Raw genomic sequence first — 23,251 nt, forward strand, 5'->3', positions numbered from 1 at the left:
TTGAGCGCCCCCAGAAGCTGGCGGTTTGCCTCCACCTGGTCCCGCTGCATCGCTGCAATCACGCACAGCATTTGCCCCAACGCGATCATCGGCTGGTCCGGCAGATTCGGGTGCTGTCCATCTCCTTCCATCTCCTTTACTTGAGGGGGCCCCACGTTGGGCTCCACTGTAACACGTCCTGTCACAACCCCCTGGTTTCCACCCCCCAGCAGCAAGGAATGAGGACACGTTGTGTGACGTTTGGCAATGATCTTTATTTTTGATCCTGCACTGCCAGTCCCATGCTTCCTCTGCAACCCACCTGATATAGGGGCAAGACACATTACCCCTGATCCAAAGCAGCTGAGGCTAATTAAGCCTCTTCCCTGCACCTGTTCCCTGAGCCACTCCCCCGCTCCCCCCCTGCAGGTGAGCCTAACCACGCCCCATGCCACCACAGTATATAACCAACGTAATCGTGAGCCAGGACGTGCAGGGCTGTCTCTAAGGAAGTCAGATGATGTAATATAAACAGGGACAAAGTATACGTCTGGAGGAGGTCAGAATTGATAAATGGGTGAAACAGACACAAGACTTTCACCAAGGAGACCAGCGTTTATGTCCTTTGTAAAACCAGAAGGTTAACTTATTTGTATTACTTTTGTACCGTCATTAACATACTTGGTAATGTTGAGACTTGACCAAAATCATCCAACTAGAAAATCCCAGCCCAGTTTTGCCGCAAGCTACTTTTCCAATGAAAGTAGCTAGCAGTATAGCCCAAAAAGTTGCTAAAGCTACCAAGAAAGTTGCCAAGTCGGCAACACCACGAGCCCGTGTCTTCAGGTCTCCCTTCAACAACTCCCCCGAAATGAATCATTGAACGTAAACGATGATCATGGTTACTGTACTCACAGCTGTCCAGCTAGCAGCTTGTGAAAGTCTCTGGTGATGAAGTGCAGAGATAGAGTGGCTGAAGGCAGTCAGGTAGGTAGACTGACAGGTAGCCCATCAAAACTTTGGAAAGGCTTTTTACAGTCCTGTGACAGCCACAGACACGTTATTTTTTGTCAGAGCATTTGATTTATTGATTTATGTTGGGATGTAATGAGAATTGCAATAATTTACAAATACCAAGATTTATCAAGATGGAAGCTAAGCTAACCCAGCGAAGACCTGAGGCTACTCCACGACCCAGCCTACTGCTGGCTGTCAGATGTCTGGTTGCAGGAGAATAAGAGGGATGAAATAAGACTTCAGGCGACCCCAGGTTGGTGACTGCTGAGCCCACATCTCCACAGAGACCTGGTTCCATTGTTCATCCTGGATCAAGTTGTACTTGACGGGTGGACAGCAGGACAGAGATCAGGACTGTGGTGGGACAAGAGGAGGTGAACTCTGATTACATCACGATAGTTGGTGCTCAAACACAGTCAGCGATGATGTTTTCATCATGTTTCATGTTTAATATAAAGATCAGGACTGTCTGTGCTGACATTGCGAGTTCGTGCCATGATGTCCGTGGACTTTCCTCCTTGTGTCGTCACTGAACTTTCCCTCGTGTCTTTGCTGACTTTTTTTGTGTGGAGTATTTTCTTGGATTTTTTGGGGTTTGATGTTCGATCACCCGTGGACTAAGGGGACACTTTGAGTTTTTTGTGTTTCTTTTCTAAGCGACTTGTTGTGCTCAATAAACTACGGCGTGTGTTCGGCTAGAACTAAACCTTGCTGTTGTCGTGCGCTTGGGGTCAGAGACAAACCATAACACAAATGTTGATGTTTCCATGTCAGACCCTCTCTTACAACAAGTAGATATTGATCATATTATTGCTATAATATATATATATATATATATATATATATATATATATATATATATATACCATGTTTTTGGTTGTGAAATGTATTTCTCAATGAGCTTTTTTAATCATAACACGTTTATGCCATTTATGTATATCTACATGTACGTTTAATTCCTGTCTCATGTTTTAAGCATGGGGTGTTTGTAAGAGCCACTATGTCTTTATCTAAGCTGTCTTTGCATTCGGAGAAATTGCCTCCATGCTTTCTGGTGGGAAGTCAGGTAATGGAATTTACAGGTAATGGAATTTTAACAACTTTACGTGCTTAAAAATGCATTATTCAGTGTTTAGTTGTACTTAGCTCTTCTGTCACTTCGAGTTGCAAAAACACTAGATGGTAACGGACAAAAATCAACATTCGACTGCCAAATTGTCAGGCTCAAGGCTTCCAATCGGCAGTCCACAAACCAATGGGCGACATCACAGTAACATACATTCAGTGCTTTAAATCCTTTCCATCTACCTTCCTTCTGTTGAGGTCATATTTTCAAAAGTCTTATCTCTGGTCCTCCTTTTCCTCTCTCCATTCCTGTACCTCTCAATCCCCTCCCTCCCGGCTGAGCGTCATTGATTCAAGCCTCCGTCCTCGCCTCTCTGTATTTGCCGTCTCTCTGCTGCTCTTTGTTTTGCAGATACGATCCGACTTCCAGCCGACAGACACAAACAGTAGCTTGTTCAGTCCATTTAGCTGCTGTTTGGACTGCGGCTGCATTACAACCTTATCAGGGGAGTTGCCGGCACACCACAGCTGCTAATAAACTGATACCACCTCTGAGTATCGATTCTGGCATTAAACAGGCCAACTTTATCCCACAGTCTGGCCAACACGGATAATTGGTACTAGGATTTGGTTTCAACTTTTAGTAGGGTTTATACCATATTGAACACATATGAGTTATAAACCCTGTACACGTCAGGTTCCACGTTCCAGCTGATCAATTCCATTACATCGCCTGACAGACCTGCCACTCATGTATGGGGGGTCATAAGTGAGGATTGAGAGGAATTATCTTGAATGAGAGAATACAACGTGTGCTAGGAAAATCCTACTTGCCCTGCCTTTAAGTTCATCATCACGTGAGGTCCTATTTTCAGAATTCTTATCTCTGGTCCTCCTTACAGTGTGTCCAAGAAAACTCTTCACCATCTGAGATGTGAGCAATGGTTGCAGGACAGACCTGCAAACAATTATACAATTTAAAGATGCAGAACAACAAAGACCTATTTTTTGGTGGGCAGTTCTGAAATAATGCTGCAGCATTACACTGTAGGTAAAGACAGCAAAAGCACAGTTCATCTTTTGTTCCCGTTACTTGCATGAATCTAGATGTCCAACTCAACTGACAGCAAGAAGAGGAAAGATGACTTTGTAATAATGTTGTGAAATAGAACTAGCGCATAACGGGGAGGTCAGGGTTAGGTCAAACAACACAGGACTTTCACCCAGGGGATCGCTGTTCATGTCCTGTGTATAAGAAAAAGTCAACATTGACTTATTTTGCCTTACCTTTGTTACGCAACCCTACGTAGGTGGCTACCTAGTTACGTAACAAATGTCATGTAAATAACGTACATCTTTTACGTAACAAACGTACTTATTTTAATTGAATCCTCGATCGTTTCCTGAATCTTACCATCTAGTTTAGTTGCAGGTTGTGCGCTATAGAGACGCTCGTGTTGCTGGACGTTCGTAGGAGAACTTTTTGTGAGATATCACCCCCGGAGGACACGTTACGATGATGACACAATACACGTCATCTTGTAATTTGGTGTTCTTCTTAGACATGGATCTCTCACAGGTTTCGAAAAAAATGGTATTACTTAAAATGTTGTTTCCCCCTTTGATGAATTCAGTGGACTTCTGTAGCTTTTCACAACCTCCATGTTTGCCTTCTATCAAATAGGACAGTTTGTCAATACAAATAATACATCTGACAATGTGTAAAGTAAATGTTGTAAACACTAAACTGACTAAGATAATTATTGGCCATCTGAAATGGAAGTTTGGTGAGCCCCATTTAACCAAAACAAAAACCTTTTAAAATATTGTAATACATTCCTCAATTAGTTAGAGAGAAGATCAAAGTTTGAGACACTTTTGGGTTTTTACTGTTCTCCAGCCTCTGAACAGATTATATAAAAAGTTAATTTGTATTCCTCATGGAGCATGATGAAACTGGTCCAATTAATTATCCCCCATTAAAGGACTTTGCAGTTGTGTTTGATACGTTTGTGTAGAATGAAGAGTGTTAGCAGCATGGACCATTTTACAAGACATCCTGAACTGAGATGAGACCTGGACGGGTCTAGTTTTACAAACCTGCAGATCTGCGCCCACAAACCTCAGGACTGGAACCCACCTGTTACTTGTGTGTGTCATTATGTCAATCAGATCTGACCTGAAGGATAATAACCCGTACCAGTAATCACACAAGCTCAGAAGTAGCTGCATACGCAGAGGCGCAGGATTGTGTAGGGGTGCATAACAAGCACAGAATTGATACATTATTTTATTCTTTAAATAAATAGAGAGGTGCGTTCAATGGGAAGATCAATAACACTCTCATGTCTTTACACAAAATATGAAGCTACAGCCAGCAGGCAAATAGCTAAGCACGAGGAAACGGCTAGCTTGGCTGTGCAAAGTTTTAAAATCACCCTACCAACATGTCAGAATTTCACTAATTATTATGTATTATGTTTGTTTAATCCATACAAAATGATAAATATAAGATCCAGCAGTTGTGGGTTTACCTCTTTGAGTGCAGGTATGTAAAGCAACAGTTACATGTATACAGTGTCCACCTGGTATGGGTTAAAATAATGTAAAACAATAATAAGTACAGTTGTTATGTAAAATAAGGGTGCTTGTTACGTCACTTAAGTTATTAAGTTAAGTAGAAAAAGTAATGTAAAATAAGTTAACAGGTCATGAACAGGTGTTTCCTGAGTGAAGGTTTGTGCTTGTTGGACCCAACCATCCACCTGGACCTCCTTCCTTTACTCTACGTCAGGAGTAAACCTGGTGCATCTCACACAGAACATCATTTGTGTGAGAAACACTGGCCAAGTATTTGTATGTGTCACTGGGCACTACAGGTTATTCCTAATTTTTCATGCATTTGTGTAAATGTTGTTATGTGCATAACATCTTTTCAAAATAACCTTCTGTCACAGTTCATTTTAGGTAACTAAAAATCTTGGTTAGGTTTAGGAATAGAGCGTAAAACCACTTGTGTTTTGGAAGAGATTGTTGTTTTGGTTCAAACAACCTTTGTGGTCTTTCCTTTAAGATTACAGGGATAACATGCAAAAACATCTCCTGGGATATTTACGATTTTTCTTTGGTGTTGTTATTGTTCCTAATGCTGTATTAGACCCGCCTGAACCATCATATCAGAGCAGATTGTATGCGGTAAAGAAAAAGGTTATGAAAAAGGCCTTACCAGAAACCACATTCAATGGCAATATAAGAGGAAACACCACCATATTTCTGTATTCATACTCGTGAATCAACCTTTTTGCAATTTGAATTATGACTAGTGAGCTTTTTATAAATGGTAAAATGGACTTGTAAAATCGTATATTGTTTTCCCAGTCTTCTGACCACTCAAAGTACTTTAACACTACTTGTTTTGCACACTGCTCATGAGGTGTGAGATAACAATGAAACAGTCAAATGAATATATGAGCAGTGTTTTAAGCTTGGGTATATGAGTGGACTGCTTTATGAGATGAAAAAAAATAACTTGACGCTTATATTACTAAACTGAAGTTTGTGTGTGTGGCATGAGGCAATTACACATCTCGAAGACAATAGCTCTTTTTCTGTGAAAGAGGTAAACTAAACTCTGTTTAATGAGGTTTTGTCTCATTTAAAAAAATCTCTTTTAAAGTCTAATTATTGACGGAGATGTGCTGCGATTGGCTGAGTTCATTAAAAGGTTAAATGTTTGTGTTTATTTTCAGTTTCCTGGGGTTGAAATGTAAACTTCCAAACTGTGACCTTTGGGGCGTCATTTATTCTGCCATTGTTAGTCAAACACTAACAAGATAAACCACTGACACTTCTTAATATTAATTGGCTCTACAGCCAATAAACATCCTCGTCTTTAGTTTCACTGGGTTCGCTCTTGGTCCAGGTAAACAAACTCACTGTCATGCTTATGTGTCAATTCACATGTCCATGTATCTAAAAATGGAAATCTGCGCTTTGTGTATTTTTATTTTTTGTATTTTGTATTATGTATTGTTATCTTTAACAAATAGCATTCTGCAAGAAAACAACAATTGTCTTTTGTATTCTCAAAAGAGTGAATATTTCAGATAGGAGGTTTTGCTCTTCGGCCATCGCTATATAGACACGTGTTGTCTTTGTGTTTCTGTGTATTATTTATTATTTGATTGAACATGAAATATAATGGTCCGCAGAGAGAGCGACAGCGTGCCCTCACAGCTTTACGCCACATGGTGTTAACAAACCACGCATCTCAGCCAAGTGCTCCACATCCGACTGGAGACCGAGGTCCATCTCACGCTCACTTTGAGGCGCGTTCCCACGAAGTCTGTGAGGGTTTAGTTCTGCCCGTCAGATCGCTGAGTGTTTGAGATCAATGAATGCAGCCTTTGCCCGGGGGAGATCCTCACCATTCATAGCAATGTGACGTTAAACACGGGGTTACAAGACGTACAAATGGGTTAACAAAGAGAACTCAAAGGGCTGGTCAAATGTACATCTTAACATCAAGACGGAGCATAAAAACACGTGGAATCAGAGGAATGCAAGAAGAGACTTTATTACAAAGGTTTATTCATCAAACATTTCCTTTTGTTCGTGAAGCTGTTCAGACAAAGAATTTGACAAATACCTCTCATCCCGTGAGGCGAGATCCTGGAAGACGTTGGAATCAGGGAGTAGAAAACACAAGTTCACTAGGTGATGTCAAACAAGTCCCTGAGGGTTCAGGGTCCAAGGCTCTAGGGGGGACCCTGGGATTGGGCCTTAACCACTTCAAAGATGGGTGAGGAGTACTGTTTGACACATATTATTACTCAGAATTATACAATTATATGTGTATAATTCTACAACAATTTTTTTCAGCTCTGATCGCTCCCGGTCCATGACCTTTGACCTCTTCCCAGTGGACGCTGTGAGTGGTTTTGGTATGGTGTTTACAAATAGCTGACGTCCGGTTCTTGTGCTCGTTCAGCCTCTTCTTCAGGTCCTTCTCGGTCTCCACAGCTCTGACGTATGATGTCATGACGACGTCTTCTTCTCAGTGGGATTCTGAGATTCTCTCTGAACTCAAACCCTTTCAGATTGTGTTTCAGTTTGTGGAAGTTCATTATAACATTTTAGTCGGCTTAAAATGTTGTGTTGCATGAAGCGTGTGGAGCAGTGTAGAAGTCTGTGGACCTCGGTGGTGTTTGACCAGTCCACCAGCACCAAGCTGCATCGCTGAATACAAATCTAAAACACTCTGTGTGTGTGTGTGTGTGTGTGTGTTCATATCTGTCAGGCTGCCATCAGAGACCCGTGCACTGAACACACTGGTCGCACACACACACACACACACACACACACACACACACAAACTGACACAGTCTTCACAAACCTGCCTTTTAATTTCCCGTCTGACATTAATATCCGTTCTTACAGTAGATGAACACACACACACACACACACACACACACACACACACACACACACACACACTCTGGGGTTTCATTGTTTAACCCTGCTGTGCTGGTCGATCTGAGCTGCTGATCTTAGTGATGAAAAAGGTACAAACTGAAGGCAGGAAAGATTCCTCCATCTTCTAAAAATTGGAGAGATACATCAACAGTTATTAGTACCTTCTCTACTGATGGGTGTGGTCATGTCACTCAGGGCTACAGGTGCTATTGGCCACAGCGTTGGGAACCCTGGAGGTATCAAGCAGACGTGGTGTCGTCTGGATGAGGGGAACCCTGGAGGTATCAAGCAGACGTGGTGTCGGCTGGATGAGGGGAACCCTGGAGGTATCAAGCAGACGTGGTGTCGTCTGGATGAGGGGAACCCTGGAGGTATCAAGCAGACGTGGTGTCGGCTGGATGAGGGGAACCCTGGAGGTATCAAGCAGACGTGGTGTCGTCTGGATGAGGGGAACCCTGGAGGTATCAAGCAGAACACAACGTTTTCACCAACGTTCCAGACCTCCATCATGACCACCAGAGGAGGAGGAGCCCGATAACATAATGCTATCAGCTGCATTGTGTTCTAATGGGCTCCTATTGGAGGGTTTTCAATGAGGAATAACGAAGGCTTTGTCAGACAGGACCTCTCTCTCTAACACACATACACACACACACACACACACACACACACACACACACACACACACACACACACACACACACACACACCTACACACACACACATACACACACAAAGACAGGGCTGCAGTGTTTTGTCTGCTGTGAGTTCACAGTCTGATAATCAGTAATTAGATGATTGTGTGTGTGTGTGTGAGAGGTTTGTTATCAGCTGATCACACTCACACTGAGAGCAGAAACACAGATGATCAGATGCGTTTCCACCTGAGGTTTGTGTGTCTTCGTGTGCCATGTGTCTGCGGATGTGTGTGTGTGTGTGTTTGTGTGTGAGTGTGTGATTGTGTGTGTATGTGCAGTCATAAAAAAGTGTCACTCTTCTCAGAAAGAGTGACTCTCTGAAGTTAAAATGTTTGTAGTTTAACTTGTGGAAGGTTCCAGATGTTGTTGAGGAGGTTATTATGGGATTCTCATAATGCGAGACTGGTGGCACATATTTCGCTTCCTTTTTGTCAAACCAGACATGGGCGTTATTCCTTTGAGATATTGTGGTGTTTATCTTTAATTCACAGCTTAGGCCAGACTGAATAATCTCAACAACCACTGGATGGGGCATTTATTGACAGGTTTTTATGTTACATTATTGTTTGGACACAAATCTTATTTTCTTACTATATCCAAGTAGTTTTGCTGCCGAACCCGATAACCAATGGTTTCACAATGTTAACCACGAAGAGGTTTAGTCTCTCAATGAATCCTCATGTCACCTCCCTTTAAACACGACGTGACGCTTCTGTCAGATGAGCAACGATACTTTTCTGAGTATAAATCTGAATCATAAAGCTGTGGAAGCCAATTGTTGAATGCCTCTTAGCAGACAGGTGTGCAGGAAAAACAAACGCAGCAAGATGAAAAGATGAATCCCCAGTCGTGGGTCGTCATCTGAAACATTGAACCTCTAATAAACTCCGTGCTGACAGAATTCAATGATCTTTCTTCTGCCGTGAAAAGATCAAAAAAACGTATGAAAAGTTCGAGATGATTCAAATAAATCTACACACAGTGACTAAAAATTATGAGATGTGACGGAAAATGTGACAAACAAGACAATAAGTACAACTGTTGATATTCTTTGTCAAACTTGTTCAATTAAAATTAACATAGAAGTTAAGTCTTGAAACATAATTTACCAAGATCATTTTGGTAAATTTGATTTTCTTGGTGGATATGCACTTCCATACAATCTCATAAAAATATATATTATGAAATTAATATTATCATGAATAATGAATTAAAAAACAACAATAAAGGAAGTCTGCAGAATCCTTCCCAGATGTGGTGTAATTGAAGTGTTAAAGTACCCGGTGCGACCAGAGAGGGCAGGAGAGTTCAGCTAATCTCTCCCCGCTGCTCTGCCTCCTCTACCGGGCTCCCCCTCCCCCTCCCCCCCCCCCCCCCCCCCCCCCCCCCTCCTGCTCCAGCTCCGGGCTTTACCTCCAGCTTTTGTAGTTCAATAGCCCTGTACTCTGCCTAGGCCTCTCTACCCCCCCCCCCCCCCCCCGCCCCGCCCCGCCCCCCATCTGCTGTACAGACCTATAGAGAGAGAGAGAGAGAGAGAAGAGGATAGGTTCGACACTCCTCCTCCTCTTGCTCTACCGAGCCTCTCCATCCGTTCTCCCCGGCAGACGGAGCAGACCTCCGGGAAGGCAGCGTGGATTTTTCTCTCCCCTCCCCCCCACCTCCTCGCATCTGTGTGAATGGGAATCAGCCGCACCGGCTGGAGTGATGGAGACTCTGCCTTCATAGTTACTGGAACTTCTTTCTGACGGGAAATAACCGCGTGCGCGTCTGTTTTGGGATCTTTTCCTTTTCTTTTTCTTCTTTTTCATTCTCTTTTTCGGGGAGGGTTATTTTTGGGGGAGAAGAGAGGTTGTTTTAGTCACTCTCTCTCTCTCCTCCTCATCCTCATCATCATCACCATCCTCCCGAGTCACCATTCTGTTCTTTTCTTTTCTTATTTGGATTTTGAATTGACAGTTCGATTCTGTGAGGATTAAAAGCAGAAAAAAGAAAATCCAAACCAGAGCAGGATTGTTCCGGTGTTTGTGTGTGTGGTTCCTCGGGCTCATCGGGACTGGAGCCGGGCAGCATGGAGCGGCGTTTGGGTGGATGTATCGGTGATGTTAGGGAGGTGACGGCGCGGAGGAGGAGGAGGAGAACGGGAGGATTCTACCTGCTGCTCTGCTGGCTGCTGGCTGCTCACACCACGGCGCACGGTGAGTAGAGGGGAACAATTCTATATAAATATATATAAATATATACAGTATATGCGTGTTTCTGCCTCTGTCCCTGCATTGTGTGCTGCGTGTATGCGTGTGCACGCGCGCGTGTGTGCGTAATTGCCAGTTGCCGCAGACCAAACGAGAATTGACACACATGTGTTGCGTCTCTCCCCGGCGGGATTCGGGTCTGGCCGGGTCCAACTGGGTTTGACTGCGCTGTGCGTCGACTGCTGGGTTTGACCTGCTTCACTGGGTTTGACCTGCTTCAGTGGGTTTGACCGGCTTCAGTGGGTTTGACTGGCTTCACTGGGTTTGACCGGCTTTAGTGGGTTTGACCGGCTTCACTGGGTTTGACCGGCTTCACTGGGTTTGACCGGCTTCACTGGGTTTGACTGGCTTTAGTGGGTTTGACCAGCTTCACTGGGTTTGACCAGCATGGGTTTGACCGGCTTTAGTGGGTTTGACCAGCTTCACTGGGTTTGATCGGCTTCACTGGGTTTGACCGGCTTCAGTGGGTTTGACTGGCTTCAGTGGGTTTGACCGGCTTCACTGGGTTTGAGTGGCTTCAGTGGGTTTGACTGGCTTCAGTGGGTTTGACCAGCATGGGTTTGACCGGCTTTAGTGGGTTTGACCTGCTTCAGTGGGTTTGACCAGCATGGGTTTGACCTGCTTCAGTGGGTTTGACCTGCTTCAGTGGGTTTGACCAGCATGGGTTTGACCGGCTTTAGTGGGTTTGACCGGCTTCAGTGGGTTTGACCTGCTTCACTGGGTTTGACCGGCTTCAGTGGGTTTGACCAGCATGGGTTTGACCGGCTTTAGTGGGTTTGACCTGCTTCAGTGGGTTTGACCGGCTTCGGTGGGTTTGACCGGCTTCAGTGGGTTTGACCTGCTTCAGTGGGTTTGACCGGCTTCACTGGGTTTGACCGGCTTCACTGGGTTTGACCGGCTTCACTGGGTTTGAGTGGCTTCAGTGGGTTTGACTGGCTTCACTGGGTTTGACCGGCTTCAGTGGGTTTGACCAGCATGGGTTTGACCGGCTTTAGTGGGTTTGACCTGCTTCAGTGGGTTTGACCTGCTTCAGTGGGTTTGACCAGCATGGGTTTGACCAGCTTCAGTGGGTTTGACCAGCATGGGTTTGACCGGCTTCAGTGGGTTTGACCAGCATGGGTTTGACCGGCTTTAGTGGGTTTGACTGGCTTCACTGGGTTTGACCAGCATGGGTTTGACCAGCATGGGTTTGACCGGCTTCAGTGGGTTTGACCGGCTTTAGTGGGTTTGACCAGCATGGGTTTGACCGGCTTTAGTGGGTTTGACCGGCTTCAGTGGGTTTGACCTGCTTCAGTGGGTTTGACCGGCTTCACTGGGTTTGAGTGGCTTCACTGGGTTTGACCGGCTTCACTGGGTTTGACCGGCTTCACTGGGTTTGACTGGCTTCACTGGGTTTGACCGGCTTCACTGGGTTTGAGTGGCTTCAGTGGGTTTGACTGGCTTCACTGGGTTTGACCGGCTTCAGTGGGTTTGACCAGCATGGGTTTGACCGGCTTTAGTGGGTTTGACCTGCTTCAGTGGGTTTGACCAGCATGGGTTTGACCTGCTTCAGTGGGTTTGACCTGCTTCACTGGGTTTGACCGGCTTCAGTGGGTTTGACCTGCTTCAGTGGGTTTGACCAGCATGGGTTTGACCGGCTTTAGTGGGTTTGACCGGCTTCAGTGGGTTTGACCTGCTTCACTGGGTTTGACCGGCTTCAGTGGGTTTGACCAGCATGGGTTTGACCGGCTTTAGTGGGTTTGACCTGCTTCAGTGGGTTTGACCGGCTTCGGTGGGTTTGACCCGCTTCAGTGGGTTTGACCTGCTTTAGCGGGTTTGACTGGCTTCACTGGGTTTGAGTGGCTTCAGTGGGTTTGACTGGCTTCACTGGGTTTGACCGGCTTCACTGGGTTTGACCGGCTTCAGTGGGTTTGACTGGCTTCACTGGGTTTGACCGGCTTCACTGGGTTTGACCGGCTTCAGTGGGTTTGACTGGCTTCACTGGGTTTGACCGGCTTCACTGGGTTTGACCGGCTTCAGTGGGTTTGACCGGCTTCACTGGGTTTGACTGGCTTCAGTGGGTTTGACCGGCTTCAGTGGGTTTGACTGGCTTCAGTGGGTTTGACTGGCTTCACTGGGTTTGACCGGCTTCACTGGGTTTGACCGGCTTCACTGGATTTGACTGGCTTCACTGGGTTTGACCGGCTTCACTGGGTTTGAGTGGCTTCAGTGGGTTTGACCGGCTTCACTGGGTTTGACTGGCTTTAGTGGGTTTGACTGGCTTCAGTGGGTTTGACCAGCATGGGTTTGACCGGCTTTAGTGGGTTTGACCTGCTTCAGTGGGTTTGACCAGCATGGGTTTGACCTGCTTCAGTGGGTTTGACCTGCTTCACTGGGTTTGACCGGCTTCAGTGGGTTTGACCTGCTTCAGTGGGTTTGACCAGCATGGGTTTGACCGGCTTTAGTGGGTTTGACCGGCTTCAGTGGGTTTGACCTGCTTCACTGGGTTTGACCGGCTTCAGTGGGTTTGACCAGCATGGGTTTGACCGGCTTTAGTGGGTTTGACCTGCTTCAGTGGGTTTGACCGGCTTCGGTGGGTTTGACCCGCTTCAGTGGGTTTGACCTGCTTTAGCGGGTTTGACTGGCTTCACTGGGTTTGAGTGGCTTCAGTGGGTTTGAGTGGCTTCAGTGGGTTTGACCTGCTTTAGTGGGTTTGACCTGCTTCAGTGGGTTTGACCAGCATGGGTTTGACCGGCTTCAGTGGGTTTGACCGGCTTCAGTGGGTTTGACCTGCTTCAGTGGGTTTGACCAGCATGGGTTTGACCGGCTTTAGTGGGTTTGACCGGCTTCAGTGGGTTTGACCTGCTTCACTGGGTTTGACCGGCTTTAGTGGGTTTGACCTGCTTCAGTGGGTTTGACCAGCATGGGTTTGACCGGCTTTAGTGGGTTTGACCTGCTTCAGTGGGTTTGACCAGCATGGGTTTGACCAGCTTCAGTGGGTTTGACCTGCTTCAGTGGGTTTGACCAGCATGGGTTTGACCAGCTTCAGTGGGTTTGACCGGCTTCAGTGGGTTTGACCAGCTTCAGTGGGTTTGACCAGCATGGGTTTGACCGGCTTTAGTGGGTTTGACCTGCTTCAGTGGGTTTGACCTGCTTCAGTGGGTTTGACCAGCATGGGTTTGACCAGCTTCAGTGGGTTTGACCAGCATGGGTTTGACCGGCTTCAGTGGGTTTGACCAGCATGGGTTTGACCGGCTTTAGTGGGTTTGACCAGCATGGGTTTGACCAGCATGGGTTTGACCAGCATGGGTTTGACCGGCTTCAGTGGGTTTGACCGGCTTTAGTGGGTTTGACCAGCTTCAGTGGGTTTGACCGGCTTCAGTGGGTTTGACTGGCTTTAGTGGGTTTGACCAGCTTCAGTGGGTTTGACTGGCTTTAGTGGGTTTGACCAGCTTCAGTGGGTTTGACTGGGTTTCAGTAGGTTTGACTGGGTTTCAGTAGGTTTGACTGGGTTTCAGTAGGTTTGACTGAGCTTCAGCAGGTGTCTGTGATCCTTAGTTCTGTGAGCCTCATACTTCACTAATCGCAGAGGGAAGTTACGGTGAAAACACATGAAACACAAGAACAAAAAAAACCTTGAAGAAGCAAATACAAGAAGCCCAATTTGCTATTTTTGCTTCTTGAACAAACAGATCTGAGAACTGCTGGGTTGACTCTCTCTCCTTCCATGCCTCCCCCCTCTTTTTCTGTGTGAGTCTCCTGCTGTCAATAAATTATGTCCAAACACTTTAATTAAGCTAATTGGTGATGGGAGAGCACGAGCACAGACACACACACACACACACACACACACACACACACACTGTAATTGTTGGATCAGTGGGCATGTGTGCGCTTTATATTTCTTCAGCGGCTTGGCTGCAAAATACTCAGACCCAGCATTTATCTGTGTGAGTTACAGCAAACACACACAAACACGCACACGCACGCACACACACACACACGCATACACACACACACACACACACATACACACACACGCACGCACACACACACACGCATACACACACACACACACACGCATACACACACACACACACATACAAACACACACACACGCACACGCACACACACACACACACATACACACACACACACACGCACACACACATACACAGACACACACACACGCACACACATACACACACACACACACACACGCACACACCGATTCAGAAGTCATACTGACAGCAGGCGGAATGCATTTCTTAGCTGGAGTCACTTTTGAGGTGGGTTCAGGTGCTCCATCGGTTCAAAGAAGAGACGGCAGTCTGCAGGTTTATCTCACAGATGAGTTCCTCTGCTGTGCCTGAGGGAGAGTTAATGGGCGGGGGCGGAGTCTTTAGTTACGATGGAGAACTGCACGCTGGTGGCTCGCCTTCGCAGGAGATCACCTGGACACCCCCTTTAAAGGCCACGCCCACCAACAGGCCACACCCACCATCAATTTGATTCCAATTGCTTTGAATTTTGCTCCAAATTACATTCAGCATAATCAGGGGTTGAATCTTCTCAGGTGTGTGTTTCAATGACAGGAATGTAATGCATATATACTATGTATATGTATAGAAACCATCTAAAAACCATCTAAATCCTGGACCTGCGGTTCAATTGTCTCGAGGTCAATGTTTTTTTTAAATAGTTTTTTGGTTCGATGAGTGGAATAGGTTCTGTAGGTTGTCGGTTCATAACCCTCTGATCAATTTTCAAGCCTTTACATGTCTTAAATGCATTAAAATTACACATTAACCTTGCACCCATTGCAACCTATGAGTATCCCTCCCTCTCTGCTGCTGGTGGTATTTCACATGCACTCCCATATGGAACAAAGGTAATACCGGCCATTATTTCCTTGACTGGACATTGCTGGGAGAACTTTGAGACTTTGCAGGTTAAATCATAAAATATGTCGAGAAGAAATTATCAGAACGTCAGAAACACAATTTATTGTGAAAACATTGTTTAAAGCCCTCTGCAGCTCCTTCTCCTGTCAGAATGTTTACAGCCTCTGCACAAATAAAGATGGTTTGAGGAAGGTGAATTCATTATCTTTGTTTTCATTGTGGCTTATTATTATTACTATTATTATTAGATTAGTTTATTAGATTATTCCCAATGAGCTTTAACCTCCATGATTCATCATTAAACTCGACACGAGGCCAGTGAACCTGATGGAGCTGAGAGTCCTTCTGCAGCATCATCTTCTTATTTCAAACGTTCTCACACTCTATGAAACCGGTGACCCTTCTGTAACCTTCTTTGACAGCGTGGTGTCACATGTAGCCCAGAGCATGATGGGTAAAATGCTGAACCAGGGCAAGTGAACTCTGAATTAAATATACAACACCTGAGTGTCAGGGATGATTGATGTCCTCTCCAAATTTCATGCTGATCTGAGCAATAGTAGTTGCAATGCGAATACGGTCTGTAGGCCCGTCACTACTGGGGTCCCTCAAGGCTCCGTCCTGGGTCCCCGCCACTTCTCTCTGTACACTAATTCTCTTGGCTCTGTAATTTGCTTGCATGGCTTCTTCTACCATAGCTAGGCTGATGACACACAATCTGAAACACAGGTAGCAGCACAAATCTATACCTGTCTGACTGACATCTCTCTGGTTCTGGTCCAGGCTCTGATCATCTCACGGCTAGACTACTGTAACTCCCTCCTTCAGGTCTACCTGCTAATGCCATTCAACCTCTACAGCTCATCCAGAATGCAGCAGCTCGACTGGTCTTTAACCTAAATTTACCCACAATCCTCCGCTCCTCCGTGACCTTGGTTACCGGTGGCTGCAGCATCCACTTCAAAACATTGGTACTTGCGTACCGTGCTGCTAACAGATCGGATCCAGTCTACATCCAAGACATGGTCTAACCTCACACCCAGTACATGGTCTAACCTCACACCCAGGACATGGTCTAACCTCACACCCAGGACATGGTCTAACCTCACACCCAGGACATGGTCTAACCTCACATCCAGGACATGGTCTAACCTCACACCCAGGACATGGTCTAACCTCACACCCATGACATGGTCTAACCTCACACCCAGGACATGGTCTAACCTCACATCCAGGACATGATCTAACTTCACACCCAGAACATGGTCTAACCTCACACCCAGGACATGGTCTAACCTCACACCCAGGACATGGTCTAACCTCACACCCAGGACATGGTCTAACCTCACATCCAGGACATGGTCTAACCTCACACCCCAGCTCGTTCACTTCGCTCGGCTTCTGCCAATCGGCTTGTAGCTCCTTCACTTCGAGCTAAACACTCAACAAAGTCACGACTGTTTGCTGTGCTGGCTCCTCATTGGTGGAACGAGCTCCCCATTGACATCAGGACAGCAGGAAGTCTCTACACCTTCTGTCACAAACTAAAAACACATCTTTTTTGACTATACATTGAATAGGGAGCACTTTAGTAGCACTTACTGATAGCACTTTGTAGTTTGGCTTTCTTGAAGAAACGTTACTTTCTTGATTCTTGTTGTTCTGAGTTTGGACTCATGGTTTAATGCACTTATTGTAAGTCGCTTTGGATAAAAGCGTCAGCTACATGTAGGGTTGCACGGTGTACCGATACTAAAAAGGTACCGCAGTACCAGTACGTTCAAAACGATACGGTTTTGCATATTTTTAGTATCGATACTTTATTAAAATAGCGCGATCAGAGCGCACTGCTCCACTTCTTTAATACTGCCCAGCGCTTTGACTGCAAGGGGGCGGCGCAGCGCTCACACACTAACAGGCAGCGCACTCTCACTCAGTGATCGCTGGAGAGACAACATGGCGTCACGTGCAGGCGCTTTTTGTAAAATGTGACATACAGACAGTGAAAGAAGGCCCACTGACATACAGACAGTGAAAGAAGGCCCACTGACATACAGACAGTGAAGGAAGGCCCACTGACATACAGACAGTGAAGGAAGGCCCACTGACGTACAGACAGTGAAGGAAGGCCCACTGACGTACAGACAGTGAAGGAAGGCCCACTGACATACAGACAGTGAAAGAAGGCCCACTGACATACAGACAGTGAAGGAAGGCCCACTGACATACAGACAGTGAAAGAAGGCCCACTGACGTACAGACAGTGAAGGAAGGCCCACTGACGTACAGACAGTGAAGGAAGGCCCACTGACATACAGACGGTGAAGGAAGGCCCACTGACATACAGACAGTGAAGGAAGGCCCACTGACGTACAGACGGTGAAGGAAGGCCCACTGACATACAGACGGTGAAGGAAGGCCCACTGACACACAGACAGTGAAGGAAGGCTCACTGACGTACAGACAGTGAAGGAAGGCCCACTGACATACAGACAGTGAAAGAAGGCCCACTGACATACAGACAGTGAAGGAAGGCCCACTGACATACAGACAGTGAAAGAAGGCCCACTGACATACAGACAGTGAAAGAAGGCCCACTGACATACAGACAGTGAAAGAAGGCCCACTGACATACAGACAGTGAAAGAAGGCCCACTGACATACAGACAGTGAAAGAAGGCCCACTGACATACAGACAGTGAAAGAAGGCCCACTGACATACAGACAGTGAAGGAAGGCCCACTGACATACAGACAGTGAAAGAAGGCCCACTGACATACAGACGGTGAAGGAAGGCCCACTGACATACAGACAGTGAAAGAAGGCCCACTGACACACAGACAGTGAAGGAAAGCCCACTGACGTACAGACAGTGAAGGAAGGCCCACTGACATACAGACAGTGAAAGAAGGCCCACTGACATACAGACAGTGAAGGAAAGCCCACTGACGTACAGACAGTGAAGGAAGGCCCACTGACATACAGACAGTGAAAGAAGGCCCACTGACGCACAGACAGTGAAAGAAGGCCCACTGACATACAGACAGTGAAAGAAGGCCCACTGACATACAGACAGTGAAAGAAGGCCCACTGACACACAGACAGTGAAGGAAGGCCCACTGACACACAGAGACCCGTCTGCACAACGTGTTTCAAAGCCCCTCAGACCAGGGAGCAACACGTCAAACATTAAAGCACCTTTCAGACAGACACCCCGACCTTTACAAAGAGTTCAAAGAACGACAGGTAATCAAATGTGATTATAAACATGATGCACACCTTAAGCTCACCCACATACAGCCTAACACGAGTAGCCTTTGATGACCAGTCTGTGATCATGAGGTCACAATGCACACAAGTGGACTAAATGAAACACAATTGATGCTAAATGGCTACATGCTGGAGCCTGAGGGTGGATCCCTTTTTTTTTTTTTTTAGTGAAGGAAAAATAATTATTCCATGAATTAAGATACAATATGAACTTTACAATTGCTCATACTTAGGAAAGGAACTATGTAGTCATCTGGTCAGATATGGACAAAAGGCCTACATAGCCGTGTATAATCAACGCTATGATGACACCATGTAGTTTTCATTAATATCTTGCTGTAGGCTAATACTAATATTAATGCCATTTGTTAAGTGTTGAAAAAGCTGGGCAGGAACAAGCTGGTAAAAAGGGAACCATACAGATGTTTTATTTATTACTATTATAGATAAATATCCCAGTATCGTATTTGTGGTATCGTATCGAATTCTGGTATCGTATCCTAAGTATCGGGTATCGTGATATTTATGGCAGGTATCGTATCGAAGTTAGAATTTGGTATCGTGACAACCCTAGCTACATGACATGTGATGTCATGGAGGGTGGGAATGCTATTCACTTTCCAATTCACTATTGGGGCTCTCCAAAGTTATTACACTTGGTCCTCAGGTGAACATTAATTATGGGTACCAATGCAAAGCCGCTCAATAGTTTTTTCACAGAAAAACAAAAGTGTGGGCCAACCTATCCAGTAGACATTGAGATATTTTACACGATAGTGAAAACTTTGACCTACTGTTGGCACAAGAGGAAAAGTGGGAGGTCCTCTGAGGACCATGAATGTTAGTACAAAATGACACGTCGATCCAGTTTGGACCTACGTGGTGAAATAACATTTAAATCATAGATCCATGCTGCAGGTATGGCTAAGAACCAGCTTTAAAGCCATAAAGAAACACAGTGTTATCCTCAGGTTGCTCATGTAGTTACCAAACACATTATTGTTATCGTTAATTCAATTGTTGTTTCACGGGGCCTCAGGTGTACAGAGGTCTCCCTCTACCGTTAAAGAACCAGCAGCCCTTATAAATATAAATGTTCACGAGTTTTCTTTTTCTTTTTTTCCCTGCTATGCAACATGATGTTCACAATCCTCCTGCTGTTTATGTCTGTTTGTTTTGTTCCTGAGTACTTCCATCTCTCCTGTTCATCCTCTGTCTGCGTGTGCTGGTATTTAGGGGGTGTGGTCATTTGAACAATGCTGTAGGAAAAAGCCTCTTCTTAGCATTAAGACGGAGCAGATTTATCTTTATAGCTTTGCCGCTATCCAGAGGAGGATTTGTTTTCAACGTCTAGCATTCAGAATAACTTGATGTCTCTGTGCGTACATTCTGTTTTCTGTATCTTGTTGTTGCAGCCCCAAAATGTCTCCCCAGTTTCACCGTATCTGTTCTCCCATCTCATACTGGTCTGACCTGTCTTGGATTCTCATGTCTCATGTCATGAGCCCTAATCTTGTTCTGTCTTGAATATTATTTAATCTTGCCTCCTCACATGTGTCCGACTAGTCTTACATTATCTCCTGTCTTTTAAATCTCAATGTCCCTGATTCTTTTGTCTCATTTGATCTCATCTCATTTACTTTACACATCTCACTCTATCTAAACTCATCTTGACCTTGTTTCAGTTATTTAGCCTAATTCATTCATTTGATCTAATCTCACATAATTGCAACTTTTGTCTTGCTTGGTCTTATTTAAATGTTTGATCTCAATTTCAGTATTCTCTTCTCTCTTCTTGTCTTGTCTTATGCCATTTTGTTGTATCTCATTTCCCATTATCTCTTGTATCACCTTATTGGATCTCATTTTATTACGTCTTACTTGGTCCATCTCAACATATTTAGTCTTTTATCTTTTCATTGTATTGCATATTCTTTTATCTTTTCTTGTTTTGTTTTCCATTATCACTTCTTGCCTCATATCCTCTCATGTGTTGTCGTGTCTCATTTTGCCTGATCTGATTTCTTTGTAAATCTAATGTCTCATCTCATTTATTTTTTCCTATCCTGTATTATCTTGTCTATTATCTATTATCTTGCCCATATTATTCCTTCCTATCCTATCCTCTCCTGTCATATCTTATTTGTATATTTTCATCTTAACTAATTTTATCATGTCTATTCTCATTTTGTTTGTTCTTGTTCGGTCTCATCTGCTAGTCCGTTTATTGCATTTCATTTAATTTAAATCTCTTTTAATCTGCACCATCTCATTTTGTCTCATATCATCTTTTCTTTTCTCATTTCATCCTCATCCTGTTAAGACATTTTTCTTACACCTATCTTTTCTAACCATGTCTAGTCTATTTCATCCCAGCCACATCTTTAGTGTCTCCTCTCGTCTTGTTGCGGGTTTCGTTGCCTCACATCTCTCATTCCATCTCTGGTTGTGACACACTCACTCGATGCCTTGCTGCTGGACCCCTCGGTGGCGCCATCTCTTCTCCATTCAAACCATCCACTGTGTGCTCATGTATCAGCATCATGCTCGCCCGCCAGAATTATTCATGCCTTTGTGTTATTGACCCCATCTCTGCTTTGAATGAAATAAATGAGGGCTCCCTACCGATCAATAGGTGCAAAACAGCAAAGAACCTGTCCGTCTAATAATGATAAGTTATTGATTCGCCAATGAAAAATCTGATGATCACACACAGCTGACACCTGCTGGAAATAATTCCTAATTTTCCTGTGGATATCAGATATTGATTATGAGACTGAAGACTGATCGAGTTCAGCCGCCCATAACCATCTTCCTTCTATCAATGCACCAACATAATCAATCAGTGTGATCAGTTACAGTATGTTTCAAAGCAGGAAGTGAATGATGACTGTCTCTCAACTCTGTCAGATGATGTTTTGAAATGACAGATAAGTCTAAATAATAATTAGTATTTTATCAGGTTACAAATGTGTATTAATACAAACTACATTATTTAGATCTCAAATTAATGAAACAAGTTTATTGTAATTATGAAACAATGACCATATCAACTCAAAACAACAGATTGCCGTTTTTTGGATAATGGTATTGTGAAAATATGTCTCTGCTTTGCTTTCAGACAGAGGAGAAAGACAAATGTATTCATTAAAAAAACAGATGTTATTTCTACCTCTGCTTGATTAACATTCTTCAACCCTCTTCAAGGTTTTCAGCTACAAACAAAGAAAGTACAAACGCTGCAAAAACGAACAAACAATGGAAGCAAGAGGAGCTACATTTAATCAAGAATTACATTAAAATGAACAGTAAAACCTTTTCATTAATAAGCAGAACAAAACAATGAAGTTAGAGATGATCCATTAGAGAGCAGCCTTTAAACATGTACATGGTCATTCCCCATCCCATCCACATATCTAGTGTGTGAAGAGAACATGTGTATAAATGTATCCTATATATCCAATATAAACATCCATAGACTAATGATTTAGCAGGACTGGTTGGATGGTGATTAAACAAAGCTGTGATGACCCAGCTGACATCCAGGAAAGCAGGAAGGAACCTCTGATGGGTCAAGATAATCGGGGTTAATAACATTAACTACTACAAGTTGTTGGTCTAGACTTGAGACATATATTCCTTGACTTGGGTTGTTGGTCTAGACTTGGGACATCCATTTCTTGCCTTGGGTTGTTAGTCTAGACTTGGGACATCCATGTCTTGCCTTGGGTTGTTAGTCTAGACTTGGGACATCCATTTCTTGCCTTGGGTTGTTAGTCTTGATTGGGACATCCATGTCTTGCCTTGGGTTGTTAGTCTAGACTTAGGACATCCATTTCTTGCCTTGGGTTGTTAGTCTAGACTTGGGACATCCATGTCTTGCCTTGGGTTGTTAGTCTAGACTTGGGACATCCATGTCTTGCCTTGGGTTGTTAGTCTAGACTTGGGACATCCATTTCTTGCCTTGGGTTGTTAGTCTTGATTGGGACATCCATGTCTTGCCTTGGGTTGTTGGTCTAGACTTGGGACATCTATTTATTGCCTTGGGTTGTTAGTCTAGACTTGGGACATCCATGTCTTGCCTTGGGTTGTTAGTCTAGACTTGGGACATCCATGTCTTGCCTTGGGTTGTTAGTCTTGACTTGGGACATCCATGTCTTGCCTTGGGTTGTTAGTCTAGACTTAGGACATCCATTTCTTGCCTTGGGTTGTTAGTCTAGACTTGGGACATCCATGTCTTGCCTTGGGTTGTTAGTCTAGACTTGGGACATCCATGTCTTGCCTTGGGTTGTTGGTCTAGACTTGAGACATCCATGTCTTGCCTTGGGTTGTTAGTCTAAAATTGGGACATCCATGTCTTGCCTTGGGTTGTTAGTCTAGACTTAGGACATCCATTTCTTGCCTTGGGTTGTTAGTCTAGAATTGGGACATCCATGTCTTGCCTTGGGTTGTTAGTCTAGACTTGGGACATCCATGTCTTGCTTTGGGTTGTTAGTCTAGACTTGGGACATCCATGTCTTGCCTTGGGTTGTTGGTCTAGACTTGGGACATCCATGTCTTGCCTTGGGTTGTTAGTCTAGACTTGGGACATCCATGTCTTGCCTTGGGTTGTTAG

The 23,251-nt window shown here is 44.7% G+C and overlaps 1 protein-coding gene across 1 annotated transcript in view; it reads left to right on the top strand.

Moving 5' to 3' along the window:
- The first annotated feature begins 10,215 nt into the window (after nucleotides 1-10,215).
- dcc (DCC netrin 1 receptor) overlaps nucleotides 10,216-23,251 on the top strand; it is a 316,481-nt gene continuing 303,445 nt past the window's right edge. Inside the window, exon 1 of the mRNA XM_034546888.1 lies at nucleotides 10,216-10,429. Within this exon, the coding sequence (XP_034402779.1) occupies nucleotides 10,303-10,429 (127 nt within the window). The 5' untranslated portion in view covers nucleotides 10,216-10,302. The remainder of the gene's footprint in view (nucleotides 10,430-23,251) is intronic.

This window comes from Cyclopterus lumpus, chromosome 12, assembly GCF_009769545.1.
Source record: "Cyclopterus lumpus isolate fCycLum1 chromosome 12, fCycLum1.pri, whole genome shotgun sequence".
Lineage (NCBI taxonomy): Eukaryota > Metazoa > Chordata > Actinopteri > Perciformes > Cyclopteridae > Cyclopterus > Cyclopterus lumpus.